We start from the raw sequence: 24,499 nt of genomic DNA, 5'->3' as shown, positions 1-24,499 counted from the left end.
GCACGTGCGTTTTTCATTTTTGTCCATTTCTTTGCCGTCGTCAGCAAAGCAACAACTTGAAATAACCAAGTTTGAAGTGTTATGGAGAACGTTAGCACTTGGAGATAAATTTTCATTTTTCTCCCCTAAATTAAGTGCCGCTAATACCGGTTTCATTCCTGAGGGACTGCCACACCTTTGTCATATTAAAAAGCTTGGAACAGTTGCGAAGTGATCGCAAGAACGTGAGTTTATGTTTTTACAAGACGTTCTCGTTGCCGTTCCCGTCGTCGTTGCTGAAGCTCCCGAATAAGTGCATCGTATTGAGCAATAATTAGTGAGTCAATCCTAATAGAACACTCTCCTGAATCTCCTGAAACTGGTTTGAGCCGCCTTCTGTAAAAGCACTTTTGAGTGAACAGTGAAGTGCGTAATCATTTAGCCAGTCCGGACTGCTGAATAACTCGTCGCGCGCGACAGAAAAGTAGGGAATTTAAGATCTACGACGGCGACGGTCGACGAAAACGTCACCTTTAAATATAACTTGGCTCTATCATAAGTCTTTCGCGATTATTCAGTCTCGTCACGTCCCACAAGACCGGCGAAGTATCCTAAAAATGAATTGGTTCGACCGGTTTCAGAGTTAAAATAGAGAATGAAGGATTCATGCTTACGTTTGTCGTCAAAACCTCAAATTTGGTGATTTCACGTCGTCGTTATGCAGAGAACCGCTAAGATACTTGCTAAAATCCGTGCTGCACGTGCAGCACAATTATTTATGCTCTTTTAACCAATGATATTACTGTTTTGTGCCGATGTCGTAGTCGTAGCCGTCGCCGTTTCGTAAATTCCCTAATGTCGCTGCGAAAGCGCGCGTTTTCTCTTCCAGTAGTTGATCCCCGTACTTTGCAAGACCGGTGCCACCAAGAAAAAACAACCAGGTTCTGTTTAATTTCTCCATGTACTTAGACAAACGTCTTGATACCCACGTTATATTTTCTTCAGCCTCGTTTTCGAAGTGAGTCCGAGCAAAATGTTTGATCGTGACTAGTTTACAACTGCGCTACATTGGAGTCTGAGACGCAGGTGAACTCGTTTCTTCGCACATTTTTTAGGATATATAGTTTTTTCATTGCCACTGTCAAGCCTCCGATTTAATTGCGTGAAGTACTCAGATGCTGTTCATACGCAAGAGGGTTTTGTCTGTTTTGGGCACGAAATTTTCTTAGGCAATGAGCGATATTTTAAATAAATAAAGTAATGCACCTTATTTTATATCGACATAAATTCCACACATAAACTGTCAAGAACGGTAACGGACAATTCGTCTTCTGTTAAATAAAGGAGACTTAAATTGTATGTTAGGACCTGCTTAGATGATGTCTTGGCGGCCATTTTGAAGTTCTGAAAGGGAACGTCCACTAAAACAAGAAAATCAGCGCAATTTAATCAAAATTGTTCGAATTTTTTCCAATAGAAGTGTCTGTATCTAAAATAAACGAATTTTAAAAACGCTTGTTTTGGTTTTCAAATTTCCCGGGCCTTGCCATCTTGAATAATAGGGAGTTTAAGATCTACGACGGCGACGGTCGACGAAAACGTCACCTCAAAATATAACTTGGCTCCGTCATAAGCCTTTCGCGATTATTCAGTCTTGTTCACGTCCCACAAGATGGGCGAAGTATCCTAAAAATAAATTGGTATGAGCGGTTTCAGAGTGAAAATATTGAGAATGAAAGATTTGAGAATGAAAGATTCTCTGTTGCATGCTTGAGTTGTCGTCAAAACCTCAAATTTGTTGATTTCACGTCGTAATTATGCAGAGGACGGCTAACATACTTGCTAAAATCCGTGCTGCACGTGCAGCACGACTATTTATGCTCTTTTAACCAATGAAATTATTGTTTTGTGGCGTAACAAAAGATGTTTGTGTGAAAACAATAAGCGCAACCGTTACACGACACAATTAGGGAGCTTACGAAACGACGACGCCGACGGCAACGACGACGCTACAAAACAATAGGTTTAGTGAGAAAAAACAATGGCTCCGCACGCTTTGCACGTGTGTTTTACATTATGGTACATTTCTTTGCCGTCATCTCCTAAATGACGACGTGAAATGACCAAATTCAAGGTTCTGTGGAGAACGTTAGCACATGACGATGAATTTTTAGTTCTCTCTCTACGCTTCCAACCCACTCATACCAGTTTAATTCCTAGACAGTTACTACACATTTTTAACGCGAAACGACATGAAATAGTTTCGTAGTGATATGAATAACGCGAACTCGTATTTTTAAATGAAGTCCCCGTAGCCGTCGTCGTCCTCGTTTCGTAAGCTCCCTATTTACTCAAGATGACGGCACCCGATAAATTTGAGAGTGAAAAGGGCGATTCTAAAATTATTATTTTTTTTATTCAAACACTTTTTTGGAGAATTTGACCGCAAACATTATTTTGTTAGGTTTCAAATTATTCATTAGTCGGAGAGGAGGTTCCCTTACTTAAAACAAAGAAAAGGAGACCAGAAGACATCGTTGAAGAAATTTGAATGTAGCTTAGAAATGTCATGTCTCAAAGACCTGTAAACTACCTTTTAAGCTGCATTCAAATTTCCTCAAACCAGAATGGCATAAAACAAACTGTGTGAGATAATCAACCTGGCCCCAATTGTTCGAATGGTGGATAGCGCTAACCACCGGGTAAATCACTATCCACGGGATAACTCAATTGGTTTTGCTAGACTAGTGTTTATCCGCTGGATAGTGATTTATCCGTTGGATAGCGTTATATACCTTTTGAACAACCGAGGGCTGGCTGCAATGTGAAATAGAGAGCATGCTGATGCATCAAACTGCTTGTAAATGCCTTATGCAAGTACTTTCCTCTTTCGAGAAACCAATGTGGCTGCTGGAAATGCAATTTTCTACTTACGCTTTCCAGACGCAATCTGTGATTGGAAAACGAAACAATAAGTGATAGAGCGAGTTTCAACCGAGTGTCGTAAAAACCAAAACCAAAGTAATTACTTTGGCCGATCAAAATGGACGGAGACAATCCAGTAAACCAATCAAAAAATGGACGGAGACAATCCAGTAAACCAATCAAAAATCGAAGTAATTACACGTAGCCGACACAAAGCGCGGGAAAATGTGCCACGATTGGTTTTGGTTTCTCTTCTGATTTTGAAAAAGTGGCGCGAGAACTTTGAACCAACAACTGACTGAAGTAAGCATAAACCACAGCAATTCGCTAATTACTTTCGACACTCAATTTAAAACTACTCTACAACAGAAACAATGCACTTAGCCCTGATAACAAAAGAAGCTACAGGTCATCATGGGACCAGTGAAGATGGCGATTGTGGATTAGAATACTCTATTTTTATGCCTTATTGAGAAGTTTGCTCGTTAGATTTCAGAAGTTCAACCCATGCTGAAAACAATTATTCCATGAGCGCGCGTTGGATATGAGATGTTAACTAGCCAACGAGGCGCGTAGCGCCGAGTTGGCTATAACCAGTCTCATATCCAACAAGCCCGAAGGGAATAATTGTTTTATTAAATTCCGTAAACTCCAAAAAATTGGAAGTACGAAATACGAGCGAAAAAAGCGAGAAATTCCAGGCGAAATTGAGAAAACTCGATGAAGTTGCGATGTTGTCAAGAGAAAATGAGGGGACAGAGAGGGAGGCCACCGGTCCAGCCCTTGGGATATGTCATATCCACGAAAGTTATTTTTAGACGAGTGGAAGTCTTTTTCCTAGCGGAGGTCTGTCTTCCGAGAAGACCGCATGCAGACCAACCTTGGTCTGATGTTTGAAAGAAAATAAATATTCATCAGCCTTTCACGTGCGCCGCCATTTTCTCTTTTCACTAAGAATCTGTGAGCGAGGCAAGACTGTATGCGGACGTCTCGTAAGACAGACTTCCGCTCGTCTAAAAGTAACTTTCGTGGACATGACATATCCCGGCCAACGCCCTGAGCCTCCCTCTCTGTCCCCTCATTTTCTCTTGATGTTGTGTAATACCTTGTGGTCAGTCAGACAGACGCACGCTAATCACAAAAACATAACTTGCCTTTTTCGCGTACTATACTTTTAAAGGTCGGAATTGATCCAAACTTTCCACAAAAAAAGGTTTTTTTTTCTTTTTTGGCTTTATTCAAAGAGAAATTTCGCTCTCCGGCGAAAAAAAATTTAGTTTAACAACGCTTAACGCAATCATTTACCATATAAGGTCAAACTAAGGTATATGAGCTGATAACCAAGATTGAGTGAATCAATCAGAGCACGCGAAATGCATTATCCGAAATGCATTATCCGTTGTGTGTAGCGCATTATCCGTGTAGTGCATTATCCGTTGTTTAATAATAATGAATATTTTTATATAGCTGAATTTTTTCCCCCAACAGCGCGCGCTCTCATTGGTTACTTTGAGGTCCGGCATGACATCTAACAATAGGGAGCTTAAGCACGCGCGTTTTTGAGAGGCGGACGGCAACCGGAAGTGATCTGTTTTCTCTTTTAACTTGTCTTCACACAACCACATTTACATTGCTAAGTGTCTTTTCTCCATTAGAGATGATTAATATAAAAATATGGTTAGACACCACTGTCCTGGAACGCGAAATGTTCTCTTCCGGTTGCCGTCTGCGTCTCCAAAACGCGCGTGCTTAAGCTCCCTAATAAAACTGTTTCCCGCCAAAAGTCTCTGAGCGGACGACAGCGCAAAATCTATGACATCACAGGGTGACAGTGCACTGTTACCCGCGAGTGTTGACCGATGACCGCCGTTGTTGTTGCCATTGCACGTTTTTCCTTTTGTACCATATAACAAATCACTTAATGACTGGTCTCTCGGGAAAGAATGTTTTCCTCGGCTGCGCCTCGGGGAAACATTGAGATTCTCGGGAAACAAAATGAACTGTTTCCCTCGGGACATGGCATTAAGTGTTTATTATTTAATTCTCAACCTCGGTTATTGCAGTGCTCTGATTGGTTCACTCAATCTCGGTTATCAGCTCATATACCTTAGTTTTTCCTTATATGGCAAATGATTGCGCTACGCGTTGCTAAGCTAAAATTATTTTTCGCCGGAAAGCAAAATTTCTCTCTGAATAAAGCAAAAAAATGTAAGAAATGTTTTTGTGATGAGCCTGCCTCTTTCTGACAACATCGCATCTTCATCAAGTTTTTCCGATTTGGCTCGGATTTTCTCACTTTTTTCGCTCCTGTTTCCAACGCGCTCTCATGGAAGTATTGTTAATTAACCCACAAATGCTGAATTTTGAGATTAAATAACGTTTTAACTTAATCAAAAACATAAAACAAACAGCAGTTTCAAACATAGAAGATGTATGTTGTAGCATACGAAAAATTAAAAAAGTTAAATGCGCTTTATCAGGAGACCATGAGCAGGAGCCTCCATATGCACTCCACTATATTTGGCCGTATCTTTCTATTTTTAGAACGCCACGAGTTGTTCGGCAATGCACGCATTGTTTAAAATGGCCAATGAGAATAAAGTCATTGTCTAACGAAGACAAAAATAACAAAAACAATGTACACAAATTGTGCGAATTAATGCAAATGTGAGTCTCCTGCTGAAGGGTTGGTTCTAAAAATAGAAAGATACGGGCAAAGGTTGACTCATAGGGCTTGTATGGGGGAGGCAAGCTCCTACTCATGGGCTCCTGGCTTTATCACTATGTTTGTAACCGCTGCTTGCTTTATTTTTTTTGATTAAATTGAAATGGCCAAAGAGTAAGAATATTTATGAAATAGCGTCTAAGGCCCAATGATTTGTGGCGAGTTAGAATAACATAATTTTCATGCTTTTATGATAAGCAGCGGCTGCAGCGCACCGGTCATGATCGTTTGGCGTTTCACCTAAACGGGAACCCATTTCCTTTATTTCCTTGACAGAATATCTGTGGTCCAGCCGGAAACGAAACTCGCTTGGTATCACGTGACTGGAAGGAGTTCCCGGTCGCCATCTTGGATTTTCGCAAAAAGATTTTCTGGAAAACGTCTACCTGAAATAGGCTTTTCATTCGTTGATCCAAGATGATTTTGTTAGAAATCAATAACAGGATTATAGAAGAAACACTAAGAGCTAAGTTTGCTGCGTAAGTCATCTTACCTTCGCGTAAATTGTATGTCTTCTACCTGCCGAGCTTGAATTGTTTTCACTGCAGTTAATATTTTCTGTCTTTAGAGAGAAGTTTGAGTCTGTAGATCTGACGATTGCAGGTTTGTGGCTCTTGTTCTAAACCTCTTTGATGTAAAAATAGTGTTGAGACTGTAACATTGCATTTAATCTCTGGTAACCTACTTCATCGTGTCAAAAAGATGGACAGCTGAGGACGTGCTCAAGCTTTTCTTAGCGCTAGCTTTAATTCACTTCTTCATTTACGACTCATTTGTAGTTTCAGGAATACCACAAAGAAGTGTCTGGTTTTGGTCCAGAATTAAACATATTTTCATTTGCATGCAGACTTTTCATCTGTGTATCTCAATATTAAAGTTGTTCTGAAGGGTCAGTCTTAGAGAAAGTGACGGATAACTAATGAGGGAAGATAGCATACAGCGAATCCTTAAACAGTTTATCATTTTAAAACGTTTGGTTTAATGATGAAAAGTATTTTCATCTTTCAGACTTTGATGGCGTGCAATTTCATCTTTCTAATCCTGAGAACGAAAAATCAAAATTGATGGTGAGACATATGGACCAGATTGGTTATCTTCTTTTTTGTAGTGTATGCAATGGCTAAAATTAATGTTGTTTTTTTTTTCGAGGGGGGGTGGGGGTGGGGGTGGGGGGTTGAAAGTTGAGTTGGTTGGGAAATTCTCATAGTTATGGCAGAATTTTATGTCTCATGGTTCGTAATAGATACCAGGGCAAGTGCATCAGCAGCGCTTAAAAGTTAGGCAGTCAGCTATCTGTATGCGACAGGTCACATTTAACTCCAGACTCAAATTTACAGTGGCGCAGCAAGTTCTAGGAAACTTTTAAGAAGAAACTAGGACTGGGCTTAAAGGCCAACCTTCAAGTGACAGGCTTTTCGACGGTTTGTTATGGAAATTCACATTGCTTATCGTAGGGATCTAATTGGATGAATTTCAGCTTTGGCGGAATTTTCATGTATGAAAATTGTTCCGCGGCGCCTATGCCTGTTGGTTGAAGTTGGGCCTTAAAACAAGTCTAGTTACGTTAATAAAACAATAAATAATTTATTAATTATTATTGTTACTAAAATGTCCAGATAACCTTGACGCAGATAACAGTTGTTCCAACTGCTGTATTCCTAAAAGATTTGAGGGCATACAGTTAAAACTTGTGTTTGAGTGGGTATTTTTTTGTTGCAGCTAAGCATTGCCATGAAATTCTTTGCTGATTTGCAGAAATATGGGGCTGATGAAGTAAGTTTGTGAAGTACATGTGTACATGTAGAAGGGATATCTTTGCTGATTGGAAAAGATTGTACATGTACCTGCTTTATTGAAGAGAAAACCTACAAGCCTTGAAGAGATTAGACCCATGATGTTAATTCAGTAAATACCACCTTTACATTGTTTTGTATTTACGTTAATTATACCTACTGCCCTCATTTTGAAACAAATATTCTTTTGAAATTTGTTTTTCATAGCAAGGCTAGAAAGGTTTATTAGCATTAAAACAGAGGACTATTTTATTTCGCCCTCATTATAAAAGAGGTCTGTAGTGACAGATGGAAATTTAACGTCTTTTGGACAATTTGCAAAAGAGCTTGCATAGTTACTTCTTAAGTAAATATTTATATATAAGTTTTTTTCAAATATGTAAGGGACAGTAATTTTTTTAAATTTTAGCTGCTCAAGAAGGTTTATGGAGACTTAATGACATCAACAGAACAGGGTACTGTACTGATTTGTAGCCTTTAAGGTGCCCGCAAAGGAGGAAACATTGTTGCGGAAGCGAATGTTTCCCCATTTGTGGCCTGAGGAAACATTTGTTGCGGAAGCAAAAATGTTTCTGAATTTGTTCAGAAATATTTTGCTTCCTTAGCAAATGTTTCCTCGTGTGCGTGCCGAGGAAACATTTCTGGAAACGATGTTTCTTCGTTTGTGGGTGCCTTTACAGTAACAATCCCAGAAGTGTGATCACCCATGAGCAATGCTCCGCTCCTTGTTGGTGTAGACTGTCCAACAAGAAGCCAAGGCTTTTCTTGGTGCCTGGCTCATGCAAAATAAAAATGAAACTAAATAATAATTATTACAAGTTGTCACACTTTTGGGATTCTGTCTAAGGTTGAACTGTCCATTTTTCTTAACAATTAACAGTATTGCCAAAAGGTTTGATGTACATGTAATTTTTGGAAGCCTGCTACATTTACATTTAGGTGATTCTAATTGCATTGCGTGCTATTTTTTTCACATTCAGGTTACGATGTGTCTCTTTTGATTGACTTGGAAAAACTGCCTGCTGATGAAGGCAAAAAAGGTACATGCATGGGGAAGGTTTTTCTCTTCTTCTCTCCAGTAACATTATTAACTTCTTACTAACCGAGCACGAGGGCCGTACTGGGGAATATTTGCCCGAGGTCGTGGCAGTACGGACCAAGCGTAGCAAGGTCCGTACAAAAACGGCCGAGGGCCAATATTCCCCAGTATGGCTCGAGCTAGCTCGGTTAGTAAGTAGTTTATTATATGGCTTTTTAATTACCTTTTGCTTTGTTTTTGCAAGCCCGTGATCGGCCCGTGGGCATTACGGGAGAATAATCCCCTACAATTCAGTCACAATTAGAAAATCAGAGCGCGCGTTATATCGGCTACAAACACAAGCCATATAATAATATTGAATAATGCTCTGACTTGGTGACATGTTTGTCATCCACTCAGAGAGATGATAAACACTCTTGATCAAAACCATTTAAAATCCTAATTGATATTAAAGAATTGAGTTTGAATATTGCATGTGAAATCGCCGCTTACTCAATCGTGTTTCTGTGAGATTATCTCCCTTATGAAAAATGTAACAAGAAAGGGCACATTCAACAGAGATATGCATTAAAGTGTAACTTTAAGGTGCTTTCCTTTTGTCAGAACTGGCTGGCCAGACCTGCCAGTTTGCAAAGAAAATGCACTTGCATGATAATCCCTGGGGAAGTATATATCGTCCTTGAAGTGGGTTAATTTGAAGGCATTGTAGACTTAATCCTTCCAAACGTCCGGTCTGGCTGGCCAGTTTTGTCAAATGGAAAGCGTCATCAGTTGTTGTTTTTATTCCTATATTATCTGTCTGAGTGTTAACCCCAGTAAGGGAAATGGGCTCATACAAGGACAGAGAAAAGTGTTGACTCTACAGCTGTACATGTAATTCTCCACCCTATTCGTTTAAACCAAACAACTTTTAAAGCCAAGGATCCAGAGATTTTAAACAACATTGCTTCCATTTTATCAAGTGATAGAATTAGACATTTTTTTAAGTCACACAATTTATATTGAATAATCAAATGACCAAAAATGCTTCGGTAGATCACGGGGGGACTGGAACCCAGCATCCCAGTTTAATATTAGGGCCTGTTTGCTTAAAACCTCTTGATCCTGAGCTTTGAAACATGTTTGTGTTTCCTGGTGTTATTGATGTACTAGTCTGGAAGTTTTTAGCAGTCGTTTTGAGTTGTTATACAAAGTAGAACAAATCTGCCATGTAGTGCTTTTTTGTGCTTAGAACTGTGACGGCAAAATCATGAAATTAAGTCATGTAGTATCATCTCAGTTTATTTTGTACTTTGCAGAGGAACTTATTCGGAAACTTGGGATGTTTAAAAGAAACTGCTTCGCTTCAGTTTTTGAAAAGTACTTTGATTACCAGCAGGCAGGATCTGGTGGTGAAACTCATGCTGTTATCAATTACAGGGAAGACGAGTCCATGTAAGTGGTTAAATTTTTTGTTGGGGTTCTTCAAGCTGTGAGAAGTACATCTTATATTACATACAGTCAACTCTCTCTAAGATGGACACCATCGGGACTGGCCTCAGCTGTCCGTCTTAGAGAGGTGTCCGGCTTAGAGAGTCGATGTAGCATGACCCCAGGAAATTTAAGATAATAATGCTGAACCTGTGCACAGTGAATACGCGTCTGTTTAAAGTTTGTTTTAAGTTATTTGCTTGAACGAAACCTACCTGTTTTAGATGACAATACAATTCGGTTGTCACCTCCAAGTTATTTTTTTTGAATGGGACAATGACTGATTTAATTTTAACTTGTACTGTATGTGTTCCAGCGACAAGATAAGAGCTGTCAATTAAACGTCTGGTGTTAAAAAAGAGTCAAGTACAAGAATTTTTGTTCCCTAAATCGTAAATTTGCGGTCACATTCAGCACCTCACAAGTGTCCGTTGTCCATCTTATGGAGGTGTCTGTGTTATAGAGAGTTTGGTTATAGTAAAATGACTAAGAAACGGCTGGGACCAGCACCAGGTGTCCGTCTCATAGAGGTGTCCGTTAAGAGAGAGTTGACTGTATATCGTAAACATTAACAATGATGTACTGAAACTCAGAGAAAATTCGGAGTCCCATTTGGAACTCTATTTCATTAGCAAATGTGCTTCATAATTATGTACTTTTGGATTTTTATTTTCGAAAAATATGACAGGTATGTTCAAGCCCAGGATGACCGCGTAACAGTAATTTTCAGCACTGTGTTCAAAGATGATGATGATGTGATCATTGGGAAAGTTTTCATGCAGGTTAAGTATCATATGTTATTTATCATATGGAAGATTTAAAACAGAAATAACAATAGACTGCACCCCACCACTGTGGCCTGGGTTCAAATTCTGGAGAACTTTAAGGGTTTCCTCCCCTACCGAAAACCACCAAGCTGTACAAAATGTAGTTATATCAGAATCTTATTTCGAAGAATTGCAAAATTCTGAAATTGAGATAAGATTTTTGATACAATAATATTTCCAAAAGTTAAGAATGGACTTTATTAGTTTTGACCAGGTTGCAGCGGTGCTCTAAGGTCATGCATGGACTGCATAGCAGCTGTCAGATGGGACTTGTAGTTGCTTTTCAGTACACCTTGCTAAGCTGTGTCACTCACTTGTGAGGAGTATAAGCAGATAGCAACATGTATGAATGTCTATCAAAAAGATTGTTTTCCTGCTGTGGAAGCATAACCAGAGAAACTCAGAGATCTCAATATTGAAACAGAAAAGGGGCAAAAGTTTACAATCTTATCACGTGACTAATAACGAAATCGTGGGAGGCGCGGTGGCCAAATGGTCAGTGTGCTCGACTCCGTATTGAGTGGTCCGGTTTTGGGTCCTGGCCGGGGACATTGTGTTGTGTTCTTGGGCAAGACACTTTACTCTCACGGTGCCTCTCTCCACCCAGGTGTATAAATGGGTACGGGCCAAAATGCTGGGGGTAACCCTGCAATGGACTGGCATCCCATCCAGGGGGGAGGAGAAATACTCCTAGTCGCTTCATGCTACAGAAACCGGAGATAAGCGCCGGCCTGTTGGGCCCTCTAGGCTCTTAGCGGACTTTAATAAGGAAATCAACCACTCGACTGATGAAGACATTGTGATAACGACAAAATAATTCTGTTTGAATCTTGAGTCAAAGTGTTTTGGATCAAGCCATGAAACTGATGTATGTAGTTTGATGATGATTATTAACCCATTCGTACCTCAAACGCCCTAGGAAGCCTCCATTGACGAGTAGAATTGTCCGGCGTTAGACAGAGTAAAATCTATTAAGTGTCACTCTCAGGGGTCAATGGGTTAATATTGTTGTTATTACTATTAGGAATTCAAGGAGGGTCGCCGTGCTAGTCAGAATGCACCACAAGTTCTGTTCAGTCACAAGGAACCTCCTACTGAACTTCAAGGAACTGATGCCAGAACAGGCGAAAACATTGGCTACATTACATTTGGTGGGTGCAACATTTTGATTTTTGGGGAGAAAAAAAAATTGGAAACTACGGTAGTACCCCCATACTAATTTTGCATTTTGGTTGAGATGACTATTTAAGTGGGCCTACTCATGCAGTTACCATGTTGATGAGGACAAGAGTAGCAGCCCAAAGATTAAATATTTAAATAATTATTTGTTCTTGTGGTGTGTGTGAACACAGAACCATCAAGGGCATTTGGTAATGAATGAGTTTATATAGTGCATTTTCTATTGACATATTCAAATGTGCTTTACAAGCAAGTGATCTATGGGTGAGATCGGACATCAGCATATATAGGCGCCGCTGGCAGTCACTATCTGTCCATTAGCAATCTCACCCAGCACATGAATGAATGAAATGAGGCCTGACCATGACACCGGGAACTCCAGGCCTCGATGCCAGTTCAATATATTATTCAATTTATTATACAATAACTATTATATATTGTATAATAATATTATACAATACATGTAATTACATGTATTTAATCATTATAACAGCAATTCAGATTTTTTATTTCTTACATGACATGTAGCATTCACCTGCAGCAAGTGAAAGTTAAAGCCAGACCTAGTCTGTACTCATGCAAGCTGGAACTAGATTAGCAGTAGCAATATGCTAGTACATGCATGTGTATTTGGGAGTAATATTACAGGTAAAGTTTGACTGCTTTAGTGACCTATGCCTTTTGTTGTTTTTCCAGTCTTGGAACCTCGTCACACTAAACCTGGGGCTCGGGACAGCACCATTGATTTGATCCACACCTTCCGGAATTACCTTCATTATCACATCAAATGTTCTAAGGTATGAGGTAAAAGGTAACATCTGCTACGAGCCTAGAAGGCGCATCAGGCTGGCGCTTATCTCCGGTTTCTGTAGCATGAAGTGACTAGGAGTATTTCTACTCCCCCCTGGATGGGATGCTAGTCCATCACAGGGTTACCCCCAGCATTAGATTTGCCGGTACCCATTTATACATGTGGGTAGAGAGAGGCACCGTGAGAGTAAAGTGTCTTGCCCAAGAACACAACACAATGTCCCCGTCCAGGAACCAAACCCGGACCACGCGATCCGGAGTCGAGCGCACTAACCATGAGGCCATCTAAGGTATGAAGCACGGAACAAAATAAATCAAACAAACATGTTGGTTTTGGATGAGAAGAAAAAACCACCAGTACCTAGAGAAAAACTTTTAGGTGGAAGGTAGGGAACCAATAGACTCGATCCATTCCTGGCACCTTACCAGGAATGGATCTGGAGCCACATTGTTTGAGGGTTAGTGCTGTCACCTCTGTGCCAACCCTTTTCATGTGATCCTATTTCCTTTCTAGCAGTCTGACTATGCCAAAGGGTGGTAACTGCCTCTTTACTCTCAAGTAAAGTTTAGAAAACTGACGATTTTTGATCATGTTTGTAGGCATATCTTCACTCCAGAATGAGGGCGCGCACAGCAGAATTTATCAAAGTTCTTAACAGGGCTCGACCAGAACCCAAGACCACCGAGAAGAAGACAATCACGTAAGTGAATCTTGCGATCTTGTGCTTAAGCCAGAATATTGCTGATACGACAGAGCATTCCAGGTGCATTAGGTAGGATCTGTCATCCATAGCACTGCTTGAATCTGGCAGACTTCACAGTTTAATAGAGCTTATTTGCTCATGTGACCAGCAGCCATGTTTTTGTAAGCAAACCCAAAAGAAGACGTTTTCATATGAATAATTAACAATTATTCCATGAAGGTGCATTGGATATGAGTTTGCTATAACCAGTTTCATATCCAACAAGCCCGAATGGAATAATAATTATTGTGTTATAAATTCCTTATCAGAGAACGTTTAGAAATACATTTGATAATAAAAATTAACGGTAAAACTACGACGTTTCGAAGTCTCCATGACCTCATTATCAAGTAAAATGTAAAATGTAAAATGTTTTACATTTTACTTGATAATGAGGTCATGGAGACTTCGAAACGTCGTAGTTTTACCGTTAATTTTTATTATCAAATAAATTCCTTAAACTCCAAAAGTTTGGAAGTACGAAATATGAGCGAAAAAAGCGAGAAAATCCAAGCGACATAAAAATTTAACTTTGATGAAGAGGCAATGCTGTGTAATACCTTGTGGTCAGACAGACCAGGCTCATCACAAAAACACTTCTTGCCTTTTCGCGTATTTCTAAATGTCGGAATTGATCCAAACTTTCCACTAAAAAGGTTTTTTTCCTTTATTCAGAGAGAAATTTCGCTTTCTGGCGAAAAAAAAAATTAGCTTAGCACAATCATTTGTCATATAAGGTCAAACTAAGGTATATGAGCTGATAGCCGAGATTGAGTGAACCAATCAGAGCACGAGAAATGCATTAACTGAAGTTGAGAATTTAAAAATGTTTGTTAGTCTCTGTTCGTGCAAAAATGATGGCTGCGATATCATGAAGTTTCTTTTATTTCAAGTGTCAATGTTGCTTTCAACCATTGATAACCAAAACTATTGATGACTATGAGGCACTTTGAGTAAGTTACATGAACGTGTTTGCCTGTTTTCCAGGGTTCACTTTCCACCTCCAATTGCAGTGGTGATTAAAACTGGAATTTCACTGTGTAACGCCATTTTGTGAAACTGATCTCGCTCTGTCTTGTCATGCAATGCTGTGTAAGCCAATCAGAAACCAGCTAAGGCTACGGAAACAACATTTTGAGACCAGTTTCAACAATCCCAAACGAGTTTCGACTTTTTATGTTACACAGTGCGACACCTGGTGAAACTTTTTTGCAGCGCCATTGCACATAAGTTTCAGCTAAAATTTTCAACATGTAACAGTGGCTTTAGTTTAGTTTTCCCTCGAGTCCTGATGTTTTCCTTGGCAATCAGCTATGTCGGGAAATGAAACTAACTGTTTCCTTCGGGACCATTCATAAGTGTATAATGATTCTCTAAAAGCAATGTATCTTTTTTTTTTTTTTTCAGGGGCAAGACCTTTGTGCGCCAGTGAATCTCACAAGCTAGAAGTTGATTTAAAGGCAAACGATTTAAAAGATGAGTTTTATGTAATATTTTTGGTATCATGCACACTTTGTAAATTCAAGGTTCCAACTTTCTGTTCAAGGAATGTTTCCATTTATAGCAATAGCTAGTGTAAATGCATTGAATTTCTGGAATAATAAAAACTTCTAAACGCCTTCTTTGTCTGAGTGATCTTGGGCGACATCTCTACTTTCTAGGTTAACTCACAGTTTGTTACATCTCATCTCACTGGGTCACTAAAAGGATAACTTTGTGCCTCAGTAGGATCAGGCGTTTCATGAGGCACCAGGCACCGGGCAAATTGGCGGGCTGTAAACATAGTTTTACCCGCCTACCATGAACACATCAAGGTAACGTTTTTGTGATGAATAAGTTAAGGTGGCTTTTTACAGTTTTCCGAAGAAAAATATCAAGATTTTGAATTCTGTGTAATTAAAGCAACAGGATGTCTCTTCTGAAGTGTTAGTCATTGCAATTGATGTAAAATGTAATTCTACCAAACAATTAAATGCAAATCAGGGGAAAATGCGAAATATAGCGACTGAGCTCTTGAAGGGGTGACTGGAAACTAGACATTTCAAAGGCCTTTTTCTCAAAGCCTAGCCGTATGACCAGGGTTAAATTTTGGGAATTAGTAAACAATATGAAGACGAAACTGTCAACTTTTTTTTAGAAAGATCTATCAGACAGTGTTTCAGTTGTTATCAAAATGGACAAAAATCGACCTTTTTGCCATGTGCCAAAAACCTGTCAGACGGATTTAACTATTTATTTCTATACATGATAATTTGTTTTTGCTGAGGAAATCCTGAAATTTTAAGGTGGAGTCGTACGGCTAAGTTTTGAGAAAAGTCCTTTGAAATATTTAGTTACCAGTCCCCTCTCCAGGAGCTTGGTCACGATATTTATCATTTTCCCCTGATTCGCATTTATTTGTTTTGTAAAAATTACATTTTACATCATTTGCAGTGACTAGCACTTCAGAAGAGACATGTTGTTGCCTTAATTTGACATAATTCAAAATCTTGATGTTTTTCGTTGGAAACTGTAGTAAGCCACCTTAAACCCAAACGCATTTGCCCACTTGTGAAAAGTAATTGCCTTGCCGCATTGTTGAAACCCCTGTAGCATAATTATTCCCATCATTTTCTAATTGATTAACGAACAGCATCGAAGGATGGAATTACTTTACAGAACAAGAACAACTTCATTGCTTTATTTGTACCTATATAATTATACCTTCCAATTACAGGCGAAGATCTCGGTCATCAATATAGATCCTATACAAATTATGTCATGGGGAGACCATGTTGATGTTCTGAAGAAGTGCACCCTCCCCTGTTATCCCATTATGCCAACATTATCTGTTTACCTTAAAATTAAAAAAAAAAAAAAAAAAAAACCTTGACATTGCCGTCAGCTTTTCAAGGGGGTGGGTGTACAGGCTCTATTTAAATTTATGGGTGCAGGGATGGCGCAGTGGTGAGAGCGCTCCCCTCCCGCCAATGTGGCCCACTTGTGACACTGAGTCTGAGAATCGAACCCTGGTCAAGTTCTCTACATCTACATCTACATGTTCCAGCACCCGGCAAAGTCCCTTTTTGACTTGTGGCTGTTTGTGCTTAGGTGGCCTCATACACCACAAGCCTTTTTAGAGACATCACCGCCAAGCCGGCCACTTCTGCTGGAGAGAACAGGACAGCCACAACACTGGGGATTTTATCCCCTACTCTTCTCTACTCTGCACCGCGAAGTTTTCCTCCGGGTACTCCGGTTTTCCCCGCTCCTCAAAAACCATAAATGGATTTGCTTTGATTGTTAGAGCGGTTTTCAATTGAGTGTCGAAAGTAATGAGAGAATTACTTTGGTTTTGCATTACTTCACCCAGTAATTGGTTCAAAGTTCTCGCGCCACTTTTTCAACCAATCAGAAGTGAAATCAAAACCAATCGTTGCTTGCGCGTGCACATTTTCCCGCGCTTTGTGTCGGCTACGTGTAATTACTTCGAGTTTTGATTGGTTTACTGGATTGTCTCCGTCCTTTTTGATTGGCCAAAGTAATTACTTTGGTTTTGGTTTTACGACAATCATTTGAAAACCGCTTTAATTTCAGTTTAGAGTGTCCCCAATTAGTGCTCCAGCGCTAGAACTACTAGACGCTGAAATAAAGTTCCTTTCCTTTTAGGGGTAGATCGATAACAGTCTGGATGAAATAAATGTATACATGGAGTGCGGGTTAGAGGCGAAGGAGAGAAGTGATCCTCTCGCTCATCACGCTAATTTAAACAATTCTCTGTTATGGACAGTCTCCCAACTGCGTGGCTTCATAGCTTAGTTGGTATAGCCTCTTCCAGGGTCCCGAATACTAGCAAGGAAAAGTAAGGAAAGAGAAAAAAATGCGTGCGAAAAATGAGTGGGGGCTTGGGTTGAGGCGAGGCGGGTTGAGGCCTCGCCTCGAGCCAAGCCCCCATTCGCTTTTCCCACGCAGTTGTTTTCGTTTTCCCGACTATTTGGGAGCCTGGAAAAGGCTAACTTGGTAGAGCTTTGCTCTAGCCTTCCATCAGTCGTTTTTATGCTAGCATTCACCCGGTCATCGAAGAGGTTGTGGGTTTGAATCAATTTGAAGCCGCCTGAATTTTTTCAGGTGTAAGAGAAAATTGCTAAAGTTGCTCAGATAAGTGCGAAAATTACAGTCTGTAGTGTAAAGGCCCCAAGTGCAAGGGATTAAAGTAACGATGTCTATGCGTTTTTACACGAACCATTGAAGCCTCGAGGCACTACCTTTCGTCTCAGAGTACATCAACATTTGGTAACTACTTAACAAAGATATATCCCATGGTCGCAGTACCGTGTTCTCCACATGTTTTACCAGATAAGAGGCCAAAACCCATCAAGGAATCACAACTTGAGCAATCCTTCTCATTGTTCCCCAAAATCCCGATTCTAACCTTGTGACCAGCACAAGGAGCGTTAAACCCCTCTCGATTGCAATTAGGCTGCAAAGAAAGACTACCCAGCATCAAAGATACCCATTTGCTGCGTGTCACAGAGGTAGAGCGGAAAGTTCCGTCTGCAATCAGCGAATGTAAGGAGTCTGCCTTTTCACTGATGACAATAAACCTGACTTCCTCTTTTCCCTTTCTCATGCCGAGACAGATCTCGGAGAAAGCTGTGGTCCAGTAAGTCGGTAACTTGGTTTCTTGGTCGTCAAACCCCGTCAAGCCTCCTGATGGTTTGTAGGAGAGTTTGCTCGACCAAAGAGCAGACTGGAACCTAAAGGTGGACTGAAAAAAAACCCTGTTAAATCAGCGTCTGTGAAAATAAGCTCCGTATAATTTGTTTCGACAACATGTTAAAAAAGTCAATTTCATTTTAACAGAAATCCTATTTCAAGGTAAACTACGTGAAATCTTATCGCTGTTATACGAAATTCTATCCCGAACAAAGGGAAACTACGAGGTTCTATGAATTCTTCTACATGAAAACTGTTTCGAAAAAAACGCAAACTAGGAATAAATTTTTTATCATGTAATACTGTGTGCAGATATTCGCGACATTCAGCAATTGTTCTTTTCAAAACGGCAGTTTTTTCTGCGGGTGGCGGGTAACAGGTAACGGGTTGCAGGTAACAGGTTACGGGTAACAGGTAACGGGTAACGGGTAACGGGTAACAGGAAACGGGAAACAGGTGGCGGGTGACGGGTGACGGGTGACGGGTGACGGGTGACGGGTGACGGGTGACGGGTGACGGGTAACAGGTGACAAGCTCTGCCGGCATAATGGTGGGTATCGGGTTTTGCGATTCCTTGTTTTACTGAAAGCACCCAGGCGTTGAAAAGTCTGAAGAAAAACGATTCTTCAGATAACAAGCACAGTAATATATTTTCCCCAGGACCATCCGCAAACAAAGCCTTAGACCAGATAAGAAATGGGAGACTCAGCCCAAGGCGGTCAGGAGCGGGGAGCACCTGGTAGAGTGCTTGTTCATCGCTGCTGGAAGGATGGGGGCGAAAAGGAGTATTCGTAACACCGAAAAGAATGGACGAACTATCGCGATAAGGGAGTGGACTTATATAAGAGCCCCACACCATTGAGACACGTGACCCATTACCACGGACTGCACGCGGTATGTTACGGTTACGTAATCAGCGTTCTAAGGCTATTTTGTGCGGAGCCCCGAGAGAGAATAGGGATTAAGGAGACTTTCTGAATCGTTCAATTCTTCAAACCTTCGATACTAACATATTCCTTTAGAAAAACAAGTTCTCACAAGGAAACCTAGCACAGTACTCCCCAAAACGAATGACCTTAAATCACAGGAAATAACCTTTATACCAGAGATTATCAAGGTAAGAGAGTGAATCCCCCAAATAGGCCCTCTAACTAAGGTACTCCATCTGTGTGATTATTAAAAGATAATAATTATTTTTTCAAAGTGACTATTCGTACGGGACCCGTACACCGACCTATCTTTGCTATTCACACGGAAGTCTTCTTAGAATGATTATTACAGGTTCAGTGACATACAATAACATTCAATAATATTCAATAATATTCAATAACATACAATAACATTCATTATTATATGGCTCTGTCTCCCGAGGACTGGGAACTACAAAATTCACGAATTTGATTGGCTAAAATCGATATTGACCGCAAACTAAAATGCAAAAATATTGAGTGTTTTCTTCTACCAATATTTATGGAAGTGCCAAACAGTATGATGATAAAACAGAGGATGACGAGCAAACTTTGACAGAATTAAGTTCAGCTCATCGCCACTCATCGCCGTTCGCAACCAAAATGTCAGTTAGTACAAACCAGTTACGAATTAAATTGTTCTTGTTTGCCATACAATAAACATCTTATTAACCGAGCTTAGTCAGTCTGTATGGGAGAATCTTGACCTCGGTCGTGCGTGCAGACCTCACTGCATTCGGTCTGTACTCACGACCTCGGTCAAGATTCTCCCATACAGACCTCCTGCTCGGTTAATAAGAGCTAAATATTAAACATACAATAACATACAATAAAATCAAGTTCAGCTGTCAAACAACGGCAATGGTGCCTGTTTAATTTCACGAAATACCTCCTTCGTTCGATGTCACCGGCCATCTGACCTGGCCTGTGTTTCTCGCATTTAAGTCTAAGTAAGAGTCCATCACCCTGAATGGACTCTTAGTCTAAGCACCGATTTTGAAACGGTTAGCTTTTAATAACTGCGTGACTATATCGTTCAAGGTTTATAGGGTTAGAACCTGCGACACTCCAAACTCGTTCCCAGGCGACAAGGAAGGAAAAGAAAGAGAGAGAGCTTGGGAACGAGGTTTGAGAAGACTCCCGTATGAAGAGCAACAAGACGCTCTAAAAACGAGATGCTTCCGTGAAGCATACACTGGGTTGCCTGTGGTACGTGTTACAGAAAATCAGAAGGCACTGAATTGTGTGGTATTGAACTACAGCATTCCGGTCTCTGAAGAATAACAAATAAAAGAGGAGCGAGAAACATTGGCTTCTGGGCTGACATGTTGATAATTTTCGAGTTCCCTCACAACTTCTTTTCACCACAAGTTTATGCGTGCCCCCTGAGCATCTGACATCTTTGTAATACCAAAGTTCACTAAAGTTATCCCTGTTCAGCGGGGTTAGTGTTTGGATGAGAGACCAAAACAAATATACGCCTCACGAAACAGAAGCATCGGACCGAAAATACTATGAACGCTAACAAATGCGAACTCAGCACGGTACATATTTTGTTAGCTTGCTTTATGCAAAACAGGAACATCATTCTAAAAGCTTATTCTACGCAAAAAAGTAGGTTTTGGAGGTAATTTTGAGAGTGGAAATTAAGGTTACGCGGCAGACGGCAAATACAAACTCACGATTTAATTCAGTTAACACACCAGAAGACCTCATTTTGACAAGAAAATGCTTTACTATTGCCATAAAAGACTATCCAGTTAAGCTCGCATATCATAAAACATGATGAATTCATAAAGGCCACCTAACAATTTTTTGAAACAAACAACATATTTGCTATTAGGGGCAAAAACTCCTTCTATTTCATTACGTGCGTGAAGAGAAGAAACTCAATCGTGTCAAATATGCGCAATATTGCAACAAACTAAATTTCAGGATCAAACCGTTTCCATGAAAAACCCTTACCTTGAATAATGAAGCACAAAACACGCGACAAGCTTTCTTTCAAATAATTATTGGCTGTTACATTTCCAATTATTTTTTTTACCTGAAGACTGTGCAGAGTTGATCACAGATCCACCAGGGGCACCCAACGAATCTGTTCCTCACATTATCTGTTCCCCAGAGGAATCTTGCTGGCTGGCAAAAATACTGGTGTTTCGATGAGCTGGCTGGGAAATTTTGTTATTGACTGAGGTTTTGCCTGGGAATTACTGACTTTTTCTAGCATTTCAACCCAAGCTGGCTGTAGAAACTTTGAAGACTGAGGACGACTAAAAAAAAAAGAAAAAAAAAGAACCCCTTCCCTCTCCCAGAGAATAGTCACAAACATACGACGGCTGGTCAGAGTGATTGCGCTTGCGGAAAAAACCTGTTTTGTCCCGGTTTTGTCGCTTTTGTTCGGTCGTTTTGGATCGAGGGATTTGAAATCGCGCGGAATTCTTGGCTGGGAAATAAATTTGATCAGCTGGCTGGGAAACCAACCAATTTTATCTAGCTGGCTGGGAAATTTCTTGTTTGTCTTGCTGGGAAAAAGGAACAGATAATGTTTTCCCAGCAACACTGAAAAACACCTGAAAATGCCTTAATAACATTTATTTTCATTAACTGGGGTATAATAATACATTTTACAACAAATTGGTCGTTGGGTGCCCCTGATCCACGTAAGGTGTTCGATTCGTTCAATCGTTCTCTGTCTTTGTTGAACCCATAAATTACCAGAGAATTTTCCATTTGGTTTCAGCGTTCTACATAACCGTCACACTTGGTTAAATATTATTTTAGAAATACAGCTCACTTTTATTTCGGCTCGACGGGCGATAGATTGTTGTCAAAGCCCATTACTCGTCGCTTTTGAGATTCCTGCCTAGTTTATCCAACTGACTTTCCATTATTGAGCTTCATAAGGGTATATTTTATTCAAAGATCCACTAAAACGCCATTTGCGTTACATGACTTTCGACGCCATTGCAGGCTAAGTTAATGATTCTCCTGTGTCCACCAGAGAAATCTGCAAATTTCCACTACCCTCTCGATCCTAAGAAAATACGCGCAGAGGGCTCTACGCACAAAGACACCACTTACCAGGGGAGTGACCGGCAAGACTTTTACCTATACGGAAAAAAAAACTAAAAAAAATAATTTACCCATTTTCCGACTGGGATTGCTGTACGGCAACCCAGTAAAAAGCGTACACTGGGTTGCCTGTGGTACGTGTTACACAAAAACAGAAGGCACTGCAGAATAGACCATATTCGTATTCTCACTATTGGACTGGAACTAGCTTGCAATGGAGGCTAATGCGGGGAAATATATTAAAAAGTATTTGCATTTGAAAAGAATTCCCCGCATTAGCCTCCATTGCAAGCTAGTTCCAGTCCTTTACTGAGAATACAATATGGTCAATTGGGTTGTATTGAACTCCAGGGTTCCAGTTAATTTTTTCAAGTGGGGGTTCATTAAGACCATTTGAGGGTCACCCACATATCACGCAAGCAGAGGCCCTTTGGCTAACACGTTCACACCTTTAATTATTTTTTAATATCCTGTCCCATTTTGAGGTCTTTTAGTTTTTTAAGCTTTGGTAATAAATTCAGTTTAAAGATAACAAACACGCTCTTGAGTAAAAGTGCACGTGATCACCTTGCGTCAACTGAATGAACTACGGGAAAGAATGTTAATCGTTCGTTGTTTTCAGAGTAAAACAACGTACTTTTTAGCCAAGAAACTTCCGTCTTTGGTTTCTTTAAGTTTGGTTTTAATATTTAACTGAATATTTACATTTCATTTGTCGGGTCAGGAAGCCTTCTTTGTTGGGTTCCAGAGAAACGTATCTATTGTGACTTTGGGGTGAACTATTTACTCAATCGCGAGGTTGAGCGGCCATGTAATTGAAAATCTGAACATCTGGTTTACCTCGGTGTAAAAACCTGTGAAAATTTTTCTTTGTTTTGTTAGCTCGTGGTAGGGTTACGTTATTGTTTGATGTTTTTTTGGCTCTTCTGTTTTCCTTTGTGTTACGTCATCTGCGAGTTTCACACGTGTTTACACCGAGGATGAGCCGAACATCTATGAGATTCAAAACAGACTTGCGAATTATCGCAAATCACAATGCTGACAAGCACAAAAGCAGAAGAAATGGTTAATAAATATGAAGTTTGTTACTATCTGAATGTTTTTGTGTTGTCACGCAAATGATGTAATTTCATGACACTCAAAATTCGCAAAAAGCGTGAGTTTCATGTAAACAATCTTCGCACTAGTAAGTGGTAGCAATAAATTGGATTAACCAGGAAGTTAAAGAAATATTGTTGCCTTACCAAACAAACTTCATTTTACACTACAATGACAAAATCATTTGTCAGAGAATTTCCGTCTCCTAGCGTATCACATTTTAACGCGCGTATGCAAATTTGTAAACTCATTTTCACCGCGTCCTGATTCCCGCGAAATTTTTCTTCTTTCAAATATCAACAAAAATATTATTTCTCGTCAAGCGTTCCATCTTTTATGTTCAAATAACCGCTAAAAATAAAGATTTTTTAACGATCTATCCGTATTCCGTAGATATTTTTTCATAATTTAATATTCTGTCAAAATCTGTCAAAACACAAAAATAGCAACGCACGCAACAAATTTAGTCGCATTTACCGCTTCGTCGAATTTCCATGCTTAACACAGGAACTTTTAGTTATTGTGAAAATATTTCTCTATTCGTTAGCAATCACCCTTTCAGAGAAATCGACCGGCTGAGAATATTTTATGAGTTTTCCTCAATGGGATGTCAAAAGGCCAAGTGGATGTTATGCATAATCGGGCGATCAAGTTACGCGTGTGACCTGTTATAAATATTTTTTCACAAAATGTTCCCAAATCGTCAAGTATCACCACAGAAGACAAGAACATCATTCTAAGACACGAAAATGCTTTACTATTGCCATAAAAACTATCCAGTTAAGCTCGCATATTACAAAACATGATGAATTCATAAAGGCCACCTTTTCCAGCGAAATATTTTTTGAAACAAACAACATATATCATATATCATATATCTTTATTTACCCTCGGATTTTTAGAGTAGCTTGGTGTAGCTAATTTCTCCGAGCATTTACCCCCCCAACCATGATACACCATAGAAGACAGACCACAACACCGGGCACTACATGCCCTACTCTTTACGACAAGTGTGCGGGTTCTTTTACGTCCCACAGGATTATGAACATTGAAGGGTTGTGAGACGCGACCTCCGGCTTATCGTCCTTATCCGAGAAGACTAGAAAGTCTAACCATTTGCAGATGTAATTACAAAGGCAGCACTTTCTCCTCAGTTATTTAAAGACCCTGAGT

The 24,499-nt window shown here is 40.0% G+C and overlaps 2 protein-coding genes across 4 annotated transcripts in view; one reads left to right on the top strand and one right to left on the bottom strand.

The window, feature by feature from the left end:
- Positions 1–5,943: 5,943 nt before the first annotated feature.
- On the top strand, positions 5,944–15,109 carry LOC138040686 (probable actin-related protein 2/3 complex subunit 2). Of its 2 annotated transcripts, none has more exons than XM_068886367.1 (12): positions 5,944–6,108; positions 6,198–6,232; positions 6,638–6,696; positions 7,349–7,402; positions 7,832–7,877; positions 8,403–8,462; positions 9,760–9,895; positions 10,620–10,713; positions 11,783–11,909; positions 12,634–12,734; positions 13,348–13,448; positions 14,898–15,109. In XM_068886367.1, the coding sequence occupies exons 1-12, from the start codon at positions 6,047–6,049 to the stop codon at positions 14,920–14,922; spliced, it is 900 nt and encodes a 299-aa protein (XP_068742468.1). In that variant the 5' UTR covers positions 5,944–6,046; the 3' UTR covers positions 14,923–15,109. The 2 variants fall into 2 exon arrangements, with proteins under 2 accessions (XP_068742468.1, XP_068742471.1); XM_068886370.1 differs by having other exon boundaries at positions 5,945–6,108; positions 13,348–13,469; positions 14,871–15,109.
- Positions 15,110–15,940: 831 nt separating this feature from the next.
- The window catches only part of LOC138040672 (uncharacterized), a 21,308-nt gene continuing 12,749 nt past the window's right edge, over positions 15,941–24,499 (bottom strand). For both annotated transcript variants that reach the window (XM_068886357.1, XM_068886361.1), the window contains exon 6: positions 15,941–18,237. In XM_068886357.1, the coding sequence (XP_068742458.1) occupies positions 17,767–18,237 (471 nt within the window). In that variant the 3' untranslated portion in view covers positions 15,941–17,766. The remainder of the gene's footprint in view (positions 18,238–24,499) is intronic.

This window comes from Montipora capricornis, chromosome 1 (assembly GCF_036669925.1).
Source record: "Montipora capricornis isolate CH-2021 chromosome 1, ASM3666992v2, whole genome shotgun sequence".
NCBI lineage: Eukaryota > Metazoa > Cnidaria > Anthozoa > Scleractinia > Acroporidae > Montipora > Montipora capricornis.
The sequence above is the reverse complement of the archived record's forward strand: the minus strand, read 5'-3'. Positions and strand labels throughout refer to the sequence as shown.

Coding starts and splice junctions, on each gene's coding strand:
- LOC138040686 (XM_068886367.1), top strand. CDS start 6,047: ATGATTTTGTTAGAAATCAATAACAGGATTATAGAAGAAACACTAAGA. Junction 6,233..6,637: donor TGTAGATCTGACGATTGCAG/GTTTGTGGCTCT, acceptor TTCATCTTTCAG/ACTTTGATGGCGTGCAATTT. Junction 10,714..11,782: donor TTGGGAAAGTTTTCATGCAG/GTTAAGTATCAT, acceptor TATTACTATTAG/GAATTCAAGGAGGGTCGCCG.